The sequence below is a fragment of the Oncorhynchus tshawytscha genome, linkage group LG10 (genome assembly GCF_018296145.1).
Source record: "Oncorhynchus tshawytscha isolate Ot180627B linkage group LG10, Otsh_v2.0, whole genome shotgun sequence".
NCBI classification, from domain to species: domain Eukaryota; kingdom Metazoa; phylum Chordata; class Actinopteri; order Salmoniformes; family Salmonidae; genus Oncorhynchus; species Oncorhynchus tshawytscha.
In genome coordinates this window covers 66,907,350-66,925,760 of record NC_056438.1, presented here as the reverse complement: position 1 = coordinate 66,925,760, position 18,411 = coordinate 66,907,350, and the positions used below count along the sequence as shown (strand labels likewise).

General features: G+C 42.7%; 1 protein-coding gene across 1 annotated transcript; it reads left to right on the top strand.

The window, feature by feature from the left end:
• Positions 1 to 203: 203 nt before the first annotated feature.
• Positions 204 to 18,352, top strand: LOC112260733 (coatomer subunit alpha). Its single transcript, XM_024436045.2, has 28 exons — positions 204 to 598; positions 1,002 to 1,115; positions 1,203 to 1,276; positions 1,401 to 1,481; positions 1,655 to 1,731; positions 1,837 to 1,946; positions 6,163 to 6,272; positions 6,455 to 6,554; positions 10,865 to 11,083; positions 11,315 to 11,465; positions 11,626 to 11,692; positions 13,352 to 13,427; positions 13,564 to 13,646; positions 13,776 to 14,001; positions 14,249 to 14,387; positions 14,572 to 14,734; positions 14,830 to 14,976; positions 15,067 to 15,256; positions 15,345 to 15,440; positions 15,585 to 15,797; positions 16,001 to 16,090; positions 16,186 to 16,292; positions 16,413 to 16,559; positions 16,645 to 16,968; positions 17,095 to 17,205; positions 17,316 to 17,477; positions 17,560 to 17,754; positions 17,919 to 18,352. The coding sequence occupies exons 1-28, from the start codon at positions 559 to 561 to the stop codon at positions 17,976 to 17,978; spliced, it is 3,672 nt and encodes a 1,223-aa protein (XP_024291813.1). The 5' UTR covers positions 204 to 558; the 3' UTR covers positions 17,979 to 18,352.
• Positions 18,353 to 18,411: the final 59 nt, after the last annotated feature.

The following is an 18,411-nucleotide window of genomic DNA, read 5'->3' as shown; positions in this document are numbered from 1 at the left end:
ATATAATTAATTCAGTACAACTCATTAGGATTCCAGCCAGCCCCATCCATAGTCTGTAGTCAAAGATGTTCTAATCTGTGGCGGTTCCATTCTATCATCACTGTGCCGTGGAGTTTTTTGCGTCAGCTGTATCTTAATTGCTGCGTTCAAAACAGCTAGAAAATGGGCACTCAGAAAACTCTCGACTTTCAATGTGTTCATGACAACTGTGAAGTCGAGCTCCGCCTCCGAATGGGAAAAAATAGTTTTCAACAGTCATTCAACTCGGAATTCCATGTCAGAAACTCGGGCATCTTTCTCGAGCTCTGATTTTCCGTCATGATTTGCCCTCTTTTTTTCCCCCCGGGTTCCCAGTTGTCGTGAAAGCACCATTAATATGAACTTTATTGTTCCCAAACAGGAAGACATTGCACCAACACAGGTCGACGTGTCAGGAAACATTCGGGAGAAGTAAATGGGCTAAAGAAGCAGTTGGGAGACCAGTCTGCGAAAAATAAGAGTTTACATTTTCAGAGTGAATTTGACAGATTCATATATAGTTATCATTGCTTTCCTGTGATGTTGACCAAATTCGAGACGAAGTCGGCCCGTGTGAAAGGTAACGTTACGTTAGCAGCCTGTTAGCTAGCTAACAATGTTGCCCATGAAAATTGTTTTTTTTTTTTAGTGTTAAATTGATAAGACGAAGTTATTTGATACGATTAGCAATGTCATATCATTTTTTTTATCATTCATGACTTAACGTTAGCTGCTACCAAGGAAACGTATGCTAGCCCAGCTAATGTTAACTAGCTAACGTTAGTCAGCTAATGTTAGCAAGGTTAAGTTAGCTAGCCAGTTAACACTTTCAGTTCATACCTCCGCTAGTTTTCAACATCATTCATTCATGTGATCTGCATGTGTATCATTGATGGTTTACTTGATTAAACTTTTGCCATTCATTGGTGTCTAACTTATTAACGTTAGTAAGCCAACTTTCTGAAAACATTTCTATTCCATAGGGCTGAGTTTCCACCCTAAACGGCCCTGGATCCTTGCTAGTCTTCACAATGGAGTCATCCAGTTGTGGGACTATCGGATGTGCACACTGATTGACAAGTTCGATGAGCATGATGGTAAAAATATGTTTTTCACATTTCTTAATTAACATGAAAATGTAATTGACTTTGATTATTGATGATGATTGTGATTTTATTGTGAAGGACCTGTCAGAGGAATTGATTTCCACAAGCAACAGCCTCTGTTTGTGTCTGGAGGAGATGACTACAAAATCAAGGTTAGTCATTCATACACCCTCACATTCTCCTTCATACATGTTTTCATTGCAGAGAATACATTCTAAAACGTACTGGAAAACTGTGATGTCACTGCACCATTTACGATTGATCTCCCTTTACCAGGTGTGGAACTACAAGCTGCGGCGTTGCCTCTTCACTCTTCTTGGGCACCTGGACTACATCCGCACCACCTTCTTCCATCATGTGAGTCCTTATTTTTTCACTCTCAAAATGGCTAGCCTACATCCATTCTGTTGTCACTTACATGAAGACCCAACCTTTAAATGTCATGTTTATCCCATAGTTTCATGTTCTTGCATATAATTCCATATAGGCATAATAATGCATTCTGAAATTAATTCCTTTCCTTTCTCCAGGAATATCCATGGATTTTGAGTGCCTCAGATGACCAGACAATACGTATCTGGAACTGGCAGTCCAGGACCTGTGTCTGGTAAGTCAGTGCCTGAGCCAAGTGTTGGCACCTCACTGAAACACTTGTGTCTATTGTTTTTCTAATTGTAAATTCTTATGTAATTTCTGTGTTTCTGTCCTGCAGTGTACTGACAGGGCATAATCACTATGTGATGTGTGCTCAGTTCCACCCCTCTGAGGACCTAGTGGTGTCGGCCAGCCTGGACCAGACCGTGCGTGTGTGGGATATCTCCGGTGAGGGCGTGGGGATGGGACTCAGGGTTGAGGGTGGGCAGTGAGGTTTGGGGATGGGGCTGGGTGGTATGGAGTGGAAGGCGGAGACATGTCCTTAACCCCTCCTTCCTCTCCTTGTAGAGAATTAATCTCTGGGCTTTTTGCAGAAACACCTCTCCTTAGTTGAGATGGACAGTTGAATAGAGTGAAAATGATAGTTTTAGAATAGGGAAAACTGATGAAGAGAGCCTAGTTATGAACAGAACTAAATACCTTTCACTGAAGATTTGTAGAGTGGGTTAAAATGAGGTAAGAAAGGTAACACTAGGTGATGTGAGAAATATGGAGAGCGAGAATATGGGAGAGGTGTTTCTGTGCTTCTGCATGTTTTAATATCTACTTTTCTTTGGTGTGTCTTGCCTGTCTTTCTGTCATTCTTTTACTCTTCCCATTCACTGACCCATTTTAGGTCTCTAAGTGTCCTACCTCATTCTCTACACACACACTACATGTAATCCTGTCGCCAGGCTGTTGGCCATCACAATTGCACCCCTCAAAAACCCCAAGTAAACTGTATTAGCCATCAGCTCTGTGCTACCACTCACTACTAACTGCTCTCATTGATGAGAAGAACACATACCTCACAAATGTACTAATCAAGCAATAAGGCCCCAGGGGGTGTGGTATACAACCAATATACCACAGTAAAGGGTTCTTGTGCGCAACTGAGTGCCTGGACACAGCCCTTAGCCGTGGTAATTTGGCCATATACCACAAACCCCAGAGGTGCCTTATTACTATTATAAACTGGTTACCAATGTAATTAGTGCAGTAAAAATAAATGTCTTGTCATATCTGTGGTATACGGTCTGGCTGACAGCCATGGTATACTGCATCAATCAGCATTCAGGGCTCGAACCACCCAGTTTATAATAACTAATAAACCTGCATGATATAATGCTCAATCTGTGCAGCGCACAATGTCTCCATGGCACAGTCAGTAAGTAATACTGTAAGTAGCCATAACATCCCTGCTTTAGATTACTTTGACTGGTAAATGATAAGCTTGTTGGTCAGGAAGCATGAACTCTTGGCATGACAGAAACCTCACAGCAGCAGTAAGATGTTTTGTTTGTAGCAGTATCTAACCCAAGCATGGACTCATACTACTCACCCTCCTGACATTCAACACCCCATCAGAGCACCTCTTTACAACCCCAACCACCACCTCCACCAGCCCATCGATCAAATCCACCTCTTCCCACTTCCGCTTGTCACCTGTCCCCATGCTCCCCCAGGAAACATCCACACCTGCACATGGGTTCCTAGTGCAGTTCTCCTTCATGAATCCTCTTCTTGATCCTGTTGGGTTATCTGTTCACCACGTGATTTCTCTGGGCTGGAGACACTGACGCAGACTGTTTTCTCTAGATTAAGTGTGTGTTCTGACTCGAGTCCTGGGTGTCATCTCTTTTGTGATTTGATTAATTTAGGGCTGCCCCGACTGGAAAATTGTCTTGGTCTACCGAAGGTTGTCTGTTCTTCAGACCAATTGTGGTTTTCCATATATAGACACCCTATGTGTTTTAATAAAATCAACTAAATATGCATTGAGCTTGTCTGATGTCTGATGCGTTAAGCTCACTGTTTTCTAAAATAAGACACAAATGTCTCAACCATCCTCCTCCCGCTCATATGGGCTTTCGCAGATTCTGCCGTTACACTCCTGAAGTTGCTGGAAATAGGCTACAAGAGGAGTTTGCAAACTTTTTCGTGTAGAATGCCAATTTATCTTACCATTTCTACCGATCTGTGTGCCAGTTATGGTTTTCAAATGACCATTTGTCTTTGTCATGAGGTTAGTCAAAAATGCTATCCAAATCTAAATGACAAAAATAACTTATAGTGCCAACTATGAAAAATAGCCAATAAAGCCAACAAACATTTCATGATAAATTTCCGGATAAAAATAAATATCCTATAAATCACATTGGCTAGCGCGGCCTGTCTGCAATGAACTTTAAACATTATATCAACATAACTTGGGTCCAGCTTGAAACTCCTTCCAACATTGTATATCATATTCTGGGCCAGTTGTAGGCTATTTTTGCGAGGGATAAGAAGAAATCAGGTAGGCAGTTTTATGACGTTTCTACTGAATCAGAGCATGACATTTTTCACTCATGCTGAGTGGTTATCAAAAGGGAGAGGCCCTCAAATACATAGAGGAATTATTTTCATTCTCAAAGCTCCACAGCTCATTAGTGGTGTTGCATTAAGCCAATCAGAAATACTATCAGATCCCCAAATGGGCACATTTTACACTGAAATCAAAACATGTGAACGCAACTTTTAAAGTGTTGGTCCCATGTTTCATGAGCTGAAATAAAAGATCCCGGAAATGTTGCATATGCACAAAAAGCTTATTTCTCTCATTCTGTGCACAAATTTGTTTACATCCCTGTTTGTGAACATTTCTCCTTTACCAAGATAATCCATCCACCTGCCAGCTGTGGCATATCAAGAAGCTGATTAAACAGCATGATCATTTCACAGGTGTACCTTGTGCTGGGGACAATAAAAAGCCATGCCCATATTATGGCAAGAACAGTTCAAATAAGCGAAGAGAAATGACAGTCCATTATTTTTAAGACATGAAGGTCAGTCAATCCAGAAAATGTCAAGAACTTTGAAAGTTTCTTCAAATGCAGTCACAAAAACCATCAAGCACTATATTGAAACTGTCTCTCATGAGGACTGACACAGGGAATGAAGACCCAGAGTTACCTCTGCCTCAGAGGACAAGTTCATTAGAGTTAACAGCCTCAGAAATTGCAGCCCAAATAAATGCTTCACAGAGTTCAAGTAATGCGACACAGCTCAACATCAACTGTTCAGAAGAGACTGCGGAATCAGGTCTTCACGGTTGAATTGCTACAAAGAAACCACTCATAAAGGACAACAATAATAAGAGACTTGCTTGGGCCAAGAAACACGAGCAATGGACATTAGACCGGTGGAAATCTGTCCTTTGGTCTGATGAGGCCAAATTTGAGATTTTTGGTTCCAACCGCCGCTGCTTTGTGAGATGCAGAGTAGGTGAACGGATGCTCTCTGCATGTGTGGTTCCAACCTTGAAGCATGGAGGTGGTGGTGTGGGGGTGCTTTGCTGTTGACGCTGTGTGTATTTAGAATTCAAGGCACACTTAACCAGCATGCTACCACAGCATTCTGCAGCCATACTCAGTCCCACTAAGCACAAGACAGATGGGATGATCATTTGTTTTTCAACAGGACATTGACCCAAAACACACCTCCATGCTATGTAAGGGCTATTTGACCAAGAAGGAGAGTGATGGAGTGCTGCATCAGATGACCTGGCCTCCACAATCACCTGACCTCAACCCTATTGAGATGGTTTGGGATGAGTTGGATCACAAAGGGAAGGAAAAGCAGCCAACAAGTGCTCAACATATGTGGGAACTCCTTCAAGACTGTTGGAAAAGCATTCCAGGTGAAGGAGGTTGAGAGAATGCCAAGAGTGTACAAAGCTGTGATCTAGGTAAACAGTGGCTACTTTGAAGAATCTCAAATATAAAATATCTGTTAACACATTTTTGGTTACTACATGATTCCATGCGTTATTTTATAGTTTTGATGTCTTCACTATTATTCTACAATATAGTACAAAATTAAATGAACCCTTGAATGCGTATGTGTCCAAACTTTTGACTGGTACTGTATTAATGGGAGAATTGACAGACAGTTGCAAACAATTAGTCTACCGCTCAACTTTTATTTTAATTTTTAAAAGAATTGTTCAACCAACAGCCTATCAACCAGTCGAATAATTTGGGTCAGCCCTAGATTAACTGTAATCCAATGATAGGAGAACTGTGATGCTCTTTGTGTTGTTGATTAATTAATCAACAATCATCTCAATGATTTTGATGTGCTAAAGATGGTGATAATGTTCCTCCTGTACTCGAGTTAGGACCACACCGAGAACATTGGTTGTGTCCTTGCTCTTCAGCGTGTGTGTGTGTTTTCGGTAATTCAACAGCTACGTTTGTGTGTTAGTATGATCAGAAACCTCTATCTTTGCCTTTTGTTGATGGTATCTATTTTAGAGTGTATTAATGTATCATGTTCTTTCTCCCTGACCTGTATCTGGGTGCCCCTGTGTAACACGTATATGGATCCCCCTTGTGCATGGTGCTATGCATGTTGGTTCCAGGTCTGAGGAAGAAGAACCTCTCTCCCGGGGCCGTGGAAACTGATGTGCGAGGCATCTCTGGTGTTGATCTGTTCGGAGCATCCGATGCCGTTGTCAAACACGTGCTCGAGGTTAGAGTCTGTTTTGAGTCTCTCTGTAAGACATTGCTGTCTATTAATGGTACTTTAGTTGTGAGCACTGAGCAGGTCACTGAAATGAACAGTAATGTTATTGGTAGGCCCAGGAGTTTGTGCTTATTAAGATAAAGTCTGGGCCAGTTGTGAGCCATGTGAGTTTCCCTCTCTCCCTGCAGGGTCACGATCGTGGGGTCAACTGGGCCGCCTTCCATCCCACCATGCCCCTCATCGTCTCAGGGGCTGATGACCGGCAGGTCAAGATCTGGAGGATGAACGGTAAGTAGAATGGGTCATTCCATTAAATTCTTGCAATTCAATACATTAATTTAAAAAAAAAAAATATGAATAAAGACTTGCTAAACTGCCAAAATTCGGTATTTCGACATGTCCCTCTGTGCACCCTCTATGACATAGCAACATTTTAACAACTTAATTAAATCTCTTTGGGCTAGCATCCCACCTCGACAACATCCAATGAAATTGCAGAGCGCGAAATTCAAAATGCAACAATCGTAATATTAAACATTCATGAAAATACAAGTGTCTTATATCGTTTTAAAAGCTTAACTTCTTATTAATCCAACCGCGTTGTCAGATTTCAAAAAGGCTTTACAGCGAAAGCATACCATGCGATTATCTGACAGCTCCCCGCTTACACCAGCATTAAAAACATTTTTCAAACCAGCAGAGGTGCCACATAAATTAGAAATTACGCTAAAATATATCACTTTACTTTGAAGATCATCCTCTGTTTGCAATCCCACGGGTACCAGCTACAAAACAAATGGTCGTTTTGTTTGATAAAGTCCTTCTTTATATCCCAAAAAAGTCAGTTTATTTGGCGCGTTTGATTCAGTAATCCACTCGTTCAACATGCAGACAAAGGAATCCCAAAAGTTACCGGTAAACTTCTTCCAAACAAGTCAAACAACGTTTCGAATCAATCCTCAGGTACCCTAATATGTAAATAAACGATACAATTTAAGACAGAATGTAGTATGTTCAATACCAGAGATAAATAACGAAGTGCGCACCCTCATTCACGCGCGCCACAAGATTAGAGTCCTGATGAGAGACATTGAAAAACTACAACTACTTGCTAATTTTTCAAAAAACAAGCCTGAAACCCTTTCTAGAGACTGTTGACATCTAGTGGAAGCCATAGGAACTGCAATCTGGGAGATATTTATTTGTATATCCCCATAGACTAGCATTGAAATGGCCTGTAACCTAAAAGAAAAAATCTGGATGGATTTTCCTCGGTTTTCACCAGCCATATCAGTTCTGTTATACTCACAGACATTATTTTAACAGTTTTAGAAACTTAATACTTTTCTATCCAATGCTACCAATTATATGCATATCTGAGCTTCTGGGCCTGAGTAGAAGGCAGTTTACTTTGGGCACGTAATTCATCTAAATTTCCGAATACTGCCTCCTAGCCCTAAAGTTTTAACCCCAACATTTTTTCACCATCAATAACACCGTATCCATCCTGTCGTGTCTTTGCTATCATTAAATTGAAGACTTATAGTTTTTATCAAAGATTTTCTGTAATTAGTATTACGCAATCAACTGATTAATCATGTAACTGTAATTAACTAGGAAGTCGGGGCACCAAGGAAAAATATTCAGATTACAAAGTTATTATTTCCTAAAATAACTTTTCAGATATTTTATCTGATCAATTAGTCTTCAAATTAATGAATTATTTACTTTACCTCATGTTAGTCTCTTTCCAAAAGTCGTAAATTGTTGGTTATCTTCACGAACCCAGTCTTCACTAGGAGTCATCCATACATCAATTGTCTTAAATCATTTATTTATTACTAACTAAGTAATTCACAGAAATGCATAAACAAACAAACAAAGTCAATATGGTTACAAGAAATTATAGGAGAATGTGGGCTAAACCGGCATGGCGGCTTGTTAGACAAAAGGGGAAGTGGGGGTCGACTAAGAAGTCACTACAAAGTGATAATTTTAACAATTGAAATGCTAATCCTTTGCACATGAACGCTCACTCATTCGGGAACAATTGCAATCAATATTAATATAAACGCTCAGTGTGTCTGGATCGCTGGTGAAAAGTTTGTTTCAGTTGGAGAGTTTTGTCCTCTCTCTGTCTCTCTGTCTCTCTGTGTTAGAGGGGATAGTTCAGTGACATTAATTCATTTGTTATAGAATGGATGTTTTGGCGGTTGTCGTTCTTCGCGTTCAATGATACCGAATTCCTAGCTGCAGACTAGTAATTAATATCAAAGACTTGTTCTTATTCTTTTGGTATCGATAGTCTAAGAGTTTAACCATGTGGTATGGTTAAAAGATTGGTCTTCAACTTTCGTCCTCTCCTAATGGAGAAAAACATGGTCTGCTGATAATTTCTCAAAGTTGGGTTTTATTCGGGAATTGCAGAAAAGGGCTGTCCCAGGATGCCTGACCCCAACTGGGCTCAGGGGCAGTCCTCTGATTTAGTTAACTCCAATTCCCTTTTTGAGTTTTCCTTCATTAAACAGTCCAAAATCACATTGTAAACAGTATCATACTCACTCATTCCTCTTATACAACAATTAGATGTAAACCTCATATCAGAGACTATTATGTAAACGGTCAGCCCTAGATTAACTGTAATCCAATGATAGGAGAACTGTGATGCTCTTTGTGTTGTTGATTAATTAATCAACAATCATCTCAATGATTTTGATGTGCTAAATATGGTGATAATGTTCCTCCTGTACTCGAGTTAGGACCACACCGAGAACATTGGTTGTGTCCTTGCTCTTCAGCGTGTGTGTGTTTTTGGTAATTCAACATGGCCACACAGTCTCCCATGACCTTCCCCAAGTTGTAACAAACGGACCAGTTCGTAGCTGGTTTCTTCACCGATCTTTTATACTTTGTCCGGAACATGAAATTTGTTCGTACCTCAAGTTCTGTGAGGTGAAATAAATTCCTTTGTTCTCTATGAAAATTGACTCTCTATACCATGTGTCCATGAGGAAATCCTCAGGAATTTACGACGTCTCTCTGACCACAGCAGCCTAGTTGAAGGGGGAGGCAGGGAGAGGGGGATGGGGCTTGCTATACCCAAAGAGGGCAATGTCATGACAATCCACAGTTTTTATGTGAGTAAAGTCATACCGTATAAAAATACGAATCACGTCAGCTGCGATGGAAACGGGAAGTTTCTGTACAATTTGTTTTTTAATGCTGACAGAATTTGTTCGTTAGACATAGTGGGATCTTTTTGTGTCTGTAAAATGAATTATGCGAGAAGTGGCTGTGGAAACTTCGATAATAATCATCATACCGAAGTAAACTTGGAGTCACGATAATAAGGTGTGTGTTTGTGGTCCTCCCACCACGACTTGGGAAACCATTCAGTTTATTAGGCTTCAAATTAAATAAGTAATGGTGAAAGTGCACAATAATGTTGATGCTCCTTTCCACAAAATATATAGGGTCTTATTCTGGTGACATGATGATCGATGTTTGACTAATATTCTCACGCTTATCCATAATAGTCTCATGTTGACTAGCCTACCCGCACCGTATCTGGGAGCTGTTGGCTTTTGCGCACTTGTGAAGACTAGAGTAGTCATATTTGCTATTTAATGCAACAATTGAAAATGCGATGGAAACATTGAACTTTTGAATTTTATTTGGTACATGAAAACTTAAGCTGAAAAAATGTTTTGTGTGCACCTCTTCATCACACACCTATTTTTATCCTCAAGTCAGTTTGGTGAAAACACTACAACATTTCTTTATGTGGATTCTAGAATATTCACATGAAACTGTCGCTAATTGGATGGAAACCTAGCTACTGTAAAGCCAGAGTTATTTTGTTGCGTTGACAGTTATTTCTGAACATTTATTTAATGTGATTCATTTTAAGGTAAAACAGGGTACAGGTTGTCTTTTTAAGGTCAACCCTGTTACATAACCTGAAATCTTGTTTTAATAAGGTGAAACTATTCCTTTTTTAACAATAAAAAAACAAAAAAAACATTGAACATCTAATAGTCGAATCACACTGTAAAATCAGGTGAGCTGATTACTCTTTTTGGCCATTTTCTGTTTTGTGGTGGAAAACTTGAGTGGGTTGAGCATAACACGTCAACCCTGTTACCCAAAGATGGGCTAGAATTTTTTTGAACAATTTCATATTTTTTGGGACGCTTTCATTGAATTGTCCCTCACTGTTGCACACAAGAAGCATCCATTCACCCTGTTACTTTATTTGACACTTAATAGGCACTTACTATTGTCATTTTTATTATTTAACCTCTTGAGATGGGAAGACATGTTTTTTATTAAGTTGAACATGTGTTCTTTATGCATGAAGGGTTGTGTTAGTGTAAAAAATAAATATCTAAAAAGGGACTCATTTCATGGAACAACCCAGATAAATGAATTGTCTTCACTATGTACGTGTTTATGAACTGCAGATGATAATTTTTTTAAATAAAGGTACAGTGCTATTTAAAGAACATACTTGGTTGCTGATTTAAAAAATTAAAAATTCTCCTTAAGATCCTAGCAATTTTCTAACTTGATTTGTCTTACTTTCTCCCCTTCCCCAGAGTCCAAGGCGTGGGAACTGGACACCTGCAGGGGCCACTACAACAACGTGTCCTGTGCTGTCTTCCACCCCCGCCAGGAGCTCATCCTGTCCAACTCTGAGGACAAGAGTATCCGTGTGTGGGACATGTCCAAAAGGACCGGTGTCCAGACCTTCCGCAGGGACCACGACCGCTTCTGGGTGCTGGGGGCTCACCCCAACCTCAATCTATTTGCTGCTGGTAAGTGACTTACACATAATGATAACATTATGGGGCTTTTTAATGTGCTCGAAGTAGATTACATTGTAAGGTGGTTGGATCTGATAGTCTTAAGTCTTGACCCACCTCATATGCAGATAGACAAACATACTGAATATTGCTGCCCTTCATTTCACTGTCTTTCAGTGACCGTGTGTTGGAGGCATTTGTTAATTAGAAGTGGAGTGTGTAACCAGGCTGTTTGTCCTCCAGGTCATGACAGTGGTATGCTGGTGTTTAAGCTGGAGCGTGAGCGTCCGGCCTATGCTGTATACGGCAACATGCTCTACTATGTCAAGGACCGCTTCCTGCGCCAGCTCGACTTTAACAGCAGCAAGGACACCGCTGTCATGCAGCTGCGCAGGTGTGTGTGTGCATATGCATGCTCATTTAATTAAGAGTCTTTACTGTCCTGAAACTGAGTTCTGAAGGATGAGTGACTGCTGCCGTTTTGTAAAAGAATGCGAGAGGTCAGCTGGTTTTGTCATTATGTGGAATCTAACCACGTTCTGTTTTTCTACTAGTGGGTCAAAGTTCCCAGTGTTCAGCATGTCTTACAACCCTGCAGAGAATGCTGTCTTGCTCTGCACTGTGAGTCTCGCTCTTAAAAAGAAGTGCATACACATAATAGGTTATACAGTACAGTCGTGGCCAAAAGTTTTGAGAATGACACAAATATTAATTTTCAAAGTCTGCTGCCTCAGTTTGTATGATGGCAATTTGCATATACTCCAGAATGTTATGAATAGTGATCAGATAAAAAAAGTCCCTCTTTGCAATGCAAGTGAACTGAATCCCCAAAAAACATTTCCACTACATTTTAGCCCCGCCACAAAAGGACCAGCTGACATCATGTCAGTGCTTCTCTCGTTAATAACACAGGTGTGAGTGTTGACGAGGACAAGGCTGGAGATCACTCTGTCATGCTGATTGAGTTTGAATAACAGACAAGGCTTAAAAAGGAGGGTGGTGCTTGGAATCATTGTTCTTCCTCTGTCAAACATGGTTCCCTGCAAGGAAACATGTGCCGTCATCATTGCTTTGCACAAAAAGGGCTTCCCAGGCAAGCATATTGCTGTCAGTAAGATTGCACCTAAATCAACCATTTATCAGATCATCAAGAACTTCAAGGAGAGCGGTTCAATTGTTGTGAAGAAGGCTTCAGGGCGCCCAAGAAAGTCTAGCAAGCGCCAGGACCGTCTCCTAAAGTTGATTCTGCTGCGGGATCGGGGCACCACCAGTACAGAGCTTGCTCAGGAATGGCAGCAGGCAGGTGTGAGTGCATCTGCATGCACAATGAGGCGAAGACTTTTGGAGGATGACCTGGTTTCAAGAAGGGCAGCAAAGAAGCCCCTTCTCTCTAGGAAAAACATCAAGGACAGACTGATATTCTGCAAAAGGTATAGGGATGGACTGCTGAGTACTGGGGTAAAGTCATTTTCTCTGATGAATCCCCTTTCCGATTGTTTGGGGCATCTGGAAAAAAGCATGTCCGGTGAAGACAAGGTGAGCACTACCATCAGTCCTGTGTCATGCCAACAGTAAAGCATCCTGAGACCATTCATGTGTGGGGTTGCTTCTCAGCCAAGGGAATGGGCTGACTCACAATTTTGCCTAAGAACACAGCCATGAATAAAGAATGGTACCAACACATCCTCTGAGAGCAACTTCTCCCAACCATCCAGGAACAGTTTGGTGACGAACAATGCCTTTTCCAGCATGATGGAGCACCTTGCCATAAGGAAAAAGTGATAGCTAGGTGGCTCGGGGAACAAAACATCAATATTTCTTGTCCATGGCCAGGAAACTCCCCAGACCTTAATCCCATTGAGAACTTGTGGTCAATCCTCAAGAGGCGGGTGGACAAACAAAAACCCACAAATTCTGACAAACTCCAAGCATTGATTATGCAAGAATGGGCTGCCATCAGTCAGGATGTGTAATTGACAGCATGCCAGGGCAGATTGCAGAGGTCTTGAAAAGAAGGGTCAACACTGCAAATATTGACTCTTTGCATCAACTTCATGTAATTTTCAATAAAAGCCTTTGACACTTATGAAATGTTTGTAATTATACTTCAGTATTCCATAGTAACATCTGACAAAAATATCTAAACACACTGAAGCAGCAAACTTTGGAAATTAATATTTGTCATTCTCAAAAATTTTGGCCACGTCTGTACACACACACTCAATTTAGACACTGTTTCTTTAGTTGTTGAAAATGTAATGCTGTGTCTTGCTCTTGCAGAGGGCAACCAACCTGGAGAACAGCACCTATGACCTGTATGCCATTCCCAAAGAGAGCGACTCTCAGAACCCAGATGGTAAAGCGGCACCCTTATTCTCTCGTATAGCGAGACAACATCTGTGAAGTGTCAATGTAATTCCAGTTTCATATCCTGTTTTTTAGATTATGAAAACCCACTAAACCCATGTTCATTCTTTCTCCCCCTCCTGCAGCTCCTGAGGGGAAGAGGTCCTCCGGTCTGACTGCAGTCTGGGTCGCAAGGAACAGGTTTGCTGTTCTGGACCGCATGCATTCTGTAAGTGTGTGTGCACATTATTCAATTGTATTTGTAATTTCTGGGCCAATGGCTGTAGTTATTCTAAATATGGGTATGGTACATTTGAGTGGTCAGAGAATGACTATAATAACCCTGCTCTCCCTCCAGCTGCTAATCAAGAACCTGAAGAATGAGATTGTGAAGAAGGTGCAGGTGCCCAGCTGTGAGGAGATCTTTTACGCCGGGACAGGCTCCCTGCTGCTGCGCGACGCAGATGGGGTCACCCTCTTCGACGTGCAGCAGAAACGCTCACTGGCCACCGTGAAGATCGCCAAGGTCAAGTATGTGGTGTGGAGTGCTGACACCAGCCACGTGGCCCTGCTGGCTAAACACGGTACGTACTGTACACTCTAAACACACTATCAGGATTACACTCTTATCTGTCCTCTACTTTCTCTACAACTTGGCTGTCAAGGTTTTGGGCCCTCTTGCTGTTTTTAAACTTACCACGATTCACTCTCTATAGCTGTTGTCAACAATGTATCCTAGATTTACACCCTTTTTAGCTGTTCCCTCGCTCTCTAGTACCCCAGATTTACCTGCTGTTAAATCTGTTGATAAATCTCTGCTTTCCTCTGCAGCAATTATGATCTGCAACAGGAAGCTGGAGAGTCTGTGCAACATCCATGAGAACATCCGTGTGAAGAGTGGAGCCTGGGACGAGAGTGGCGTCTTCATTTACACCACATCTAACCACATTAAATACGCCCTCACCTCAGGGTAATGCACAAGACGCCACTAACGCACACTTTATTCAGAGTATATTCAAAGTACAGTATATTGATTCATTCCCTTCCTAGTCCTTTTTGAACATGCTGGAATATGAAAGCTGTTCACTCCTTCAGTGATGCGTTTGAGAGACGAGGGGAGTATCCAACTTATCACACTCTACTCTTGTCTATAGTGATCATGGTATCATCCGGACTCTGGACCTGCCCATCTACGTGACCCGGGTCAGAGGCAACAGCGTCTACTGTCTTGATCGTGAGTGCAGGCCCCGTGTGCTGACCATCGACCCCACGGAGTACCGCTTCAAACTGGCCCTGGTCAACCGCAAATATGAAGAGGTGAGAACGATGCAATTCAGTGCTCTTAGAGTTAACATGGTCATCTCTTTTTCTTTTAGACTGACTTTGTGACCCCTGACCTCTGTTTCCTCCAGGTTCTGCACATGGTGCGTAACGCCAAGCTGGTTGGCCAGTCCATCATCTCCTACCTGCAGAAGAAGGGTTACCCTGAGGTAGCCCTGCACTTTGTCAAGGATGAGAAGACCCGCTTCACTCTAGCTCTGGAGTGTGGCAACATTGAAGTGAGTTTGAGACCCCAGGTTTCACTGGGAATCTCTTGAGATCATCTGTGTGAAACACTGTGTGGTGTAATTTTTCCTTTGTGTCTGTAGGTGGCGTTGGAGGCTGCCAAGGCTCTGGATGAGAGGGGCTGCTGGGAGCGGCTGGGCGAGGCTGCGCTGCTGCAGGGTCACCACCAGGTCGTGGAGATGTGCTACCAGAGGACCAAGAATTTCGACAAGCTCACCTTCCTCTACCTCATCACTGGTAACCTGGCCAAGCTCCGCAAGATGATGAAGATCGGTAAGAGATTATTTTGTTTTTTTTTGTCTTTTGTTTGACTGATGGTGTGTTTGTCAGTTGTATGACAGACGTCTGTGTGGTGTTGCAGCTGAGATCAGGAAGGACATGAGTGGACACTACCAGGGTGCTCTGTATCTGGGGGACGTCAGCGAGAGAGTTCGCATACTGAAGAACTGTGGCCAGAGTGAGTCCCCCTTTAATTCACAAACACCTCAATCTCTCTCCCACTCCCTTGACATTTCTGACACAAGACTCTTGTTTCTGGTGCTTTTGGTCTAAACTGCTTGTCTGTAACTCTGATCTCTGTGTGGCTGTCTTCCATATGTAGAGTCACTGGCATATCTGACTGCTGCTACCCACGGGATGGACGAAGAGGCAGAATCCCTGAAAGAGACATTTGACCTGGAGAAGGAGACTGTCCCTGAGGTGGACCTTAATGCCCAGCTGCTGCAGCCACCACCACCTATCAACCCCCTGGATACCAACTGGCCCCTGCTTACTGTGTCCAAGGGCTTCTTTGAGGGAGCCATTGCAGCCAAAGGTGAGTGAGTCCTCAGCCCTGACACTCCATATACTCATTTGAGTTTAGATGTAATGTTTAGATGCAATGGTGATGTAATGTGCCATGTCAGCATGGCGTGTATTAAGTTGAAAATGTTTTTATGTTGGAGTGGGAAGTGGTCAGAGTACTTGTTGCGTAGAGATGTTAAATGTGTGTTTTGTTTTGTTGTGTGTGTGATTCAGGGAAGGCTGGTCAGATGGCTGCAGACATGGATGTTGATGCCCCAGGAGGAGAGGGCTGGGGAGAGGACGCAGAGCTTCAGCTGGATGAGGGTGAGTCAGTCAGAAAGTAGAGACATCTGATGGACCCTGCCTGTTACTCCATCTCTTCCTATGTTCATCTCATTTCTCTTCTCTGTTTCCATCAGATGGCTTCATGGATGCCCAGGATGGATTAGGAGAGGAAGGAGGTGCAGCGAAGGAGGAAGGAGGAGGTTGGGAGGTGGAGGAAGATCTGGACCTTCCTCCAGAGCTCGTGAGATGATTCACTCTTCTTTGACATCAGTTCTGTCTTGACAATTTGGCTTAAGGAATGCAAATCATAGCAGGAATGATGACATGTCAGTTTGAGAACGTTTATTTTCTCTACCACTAGGAGTTGTCAGCTGGCTCTGGAGGAGGGGCTGAAGATGGTTTCTTTGTCCCGCCCACTAAGGGCATGAGCCCCACACAGCTGTGGTGCAACAACTCCCAGCTCCCTGTGGACCACGTCCTGGCAGGCTCATTTGAGACCGCCATGAGGGTAAGCTTACACACACACGCGCACACACACATTCTATACAGGTTTATACTTTAGTACAAAGTCTCTCTCTTCCTCTACTTTTCAGTTGCTCCATGACCAGGTTGGGGTGGTGCAGTTTGGGCCCTATAAGCAGCTGTTCATGCAGACTCTGTCCCGCGGGCGGACCTGCTACCTGGGCCTGCCTTCTCTACCCTGCCTGCGTGGCAACCCCCAGAGGAACTGGAAGGACTGTGGGACCAAGCAAGGGCTGCCTGCCGTGGGTCTTCGTCTTTCTGACCTCATCGCCCGCCTGCAGCAGTGCTACCAGCTCACCACTGCCGGCCGCTTTGAGGAGGCCGTTGAACGCTTCCGCGCCATCCTGCTGTCTGTGCCACTGCTGGTGGTCGACAACAAGCAGGAGATCGCAGAGGTATGCAGACTTGTTTTAGAGTGAAATGATTTCATTGCGGTCAATGTTATTTACTGTGGTTAATCAAGTGTGGGCCGGATGGTAGTTGGTGGTGGTTACCTGATTTGAGGTTACTGTCTCTCTTAGGCTCAGCAGCTGATCACAATCTGCAGAGAATACATTGTTGGCCTCACCATGGAAACAGAAAGGAAGAAGTTGCCTAAAGACACATTGGACCAGCAGAAGAGGCTGTGTGAGGTATTGTCATTGTTTCTCTACTTCCCATCTCAACCGTTAAGTCTCTAATCATAAGAGTTTACTACCCAGTAGTCTTTTAATTATTGTATTTGAATGTTTGATATTTTCAGATGGCAGCTTACTTTACCCACTGCAGTCTCCAGCCAGTCCACATGGTCCTGGTATTACGTACGGCACTAAATCTGTTCTTCAAACTGAAGAACTTCAAGACAGCTGCCAGTTTTGCCCGTCGCTTGCTTGAACTAGGGCCCAAACCAGAGGTGGCACAGCAGGTAACAATCTAACTGTTTGTCTGTATATAAATGTAATTATTTCCATATTGTCACTTTTACCATCTCTATCGCTGTCTTTTAGACACGCAAGATCTTGGCAGCATGCGAGAAGACGCTGACAGATGCTCACCAGCTGAACTACGACCCCCACAATCCATTTGACCTGTGCACTGCCTCATACACGCCCCTATACCGTGGACGCCCCGTGGAGAAGTGCCCTCTGTCTGGGGCCTGCTACTGCCCCCCCTACAAAGGCCAGGTCTGCAGGGTCACACAGGTCAGTCAAGAGAACTGCTGTACTGTGTTATGTACACAAAGCCCCTCCTATTTACAAGTGTCCCACTTTTATGTAAATGTTGTATTAATTGCTTAGTCAGTATTTAAACAGTTTAGAAATCACCTTCCCAGTGATATCTCTGACCCTTGAACCTTATTTCCAAGGTGACGGAGATCGGAAAAGATGTGATTGGTCTGCGTGTCAGTCCCCTGCAGTTCCGTTAAGAGGACACGAAGAGGACCAGGGAAGAACGACAGTGATCCGTTCAGAGAAACACATCCACACTTTATTCTATATATACAGTTTTTCTCACTAGGTTTGGAGAGAACAAAACTTGATTGATGCGAGAGAATGCTTGCTAGGATGAAATGTGATTTATTGGTGAGAATGCTTGATATTAAGTATTTACATTTGACTGTCTGCTTTACCTTTCCTGTAATGCTGTACTTGTGAGTGCATGTCATCCCTGCTCCAACGATTGAGAATTGTAGTTTTATTAGAACCCTACTAGCCATCCCTTTTGGTCTCTTTCTGACTTGTATACACAATCACTGCTTTGTGTAACTAGTTAAATAAAATTGTGTGCATCATTCTTTAATTCCACAAGTATGATTCTAGCTTGTTTTAAGTCCTAGTTATTCAATTTCTTTCCAGAGG

Excerpts from the sequence above, each read along its gene's own strand:
- LOC112260733 (XM_024436045.2), top strand. The coding sequence starts at position 559 with ATGTTGACCAAATTCGAGACGAAGTCGGCCCGTGTGAAAG. Across the intron at positions 6,273-6,454 it reads TTGTCAAACACGTGCTCGAG|GGTCACGATCGTGGGGTCAA; the intron begins GTTAGAGTCTGT and ends CTCTCCCTGCAG. Across the intron at positions 6,555-10,864 it reads CAAGATCTGGAGGATGAACG|AGTCCAAGGCGTGGGAACTG; the intron begins GTAAGTAGAATG and ends CCCCTTCCCCAG.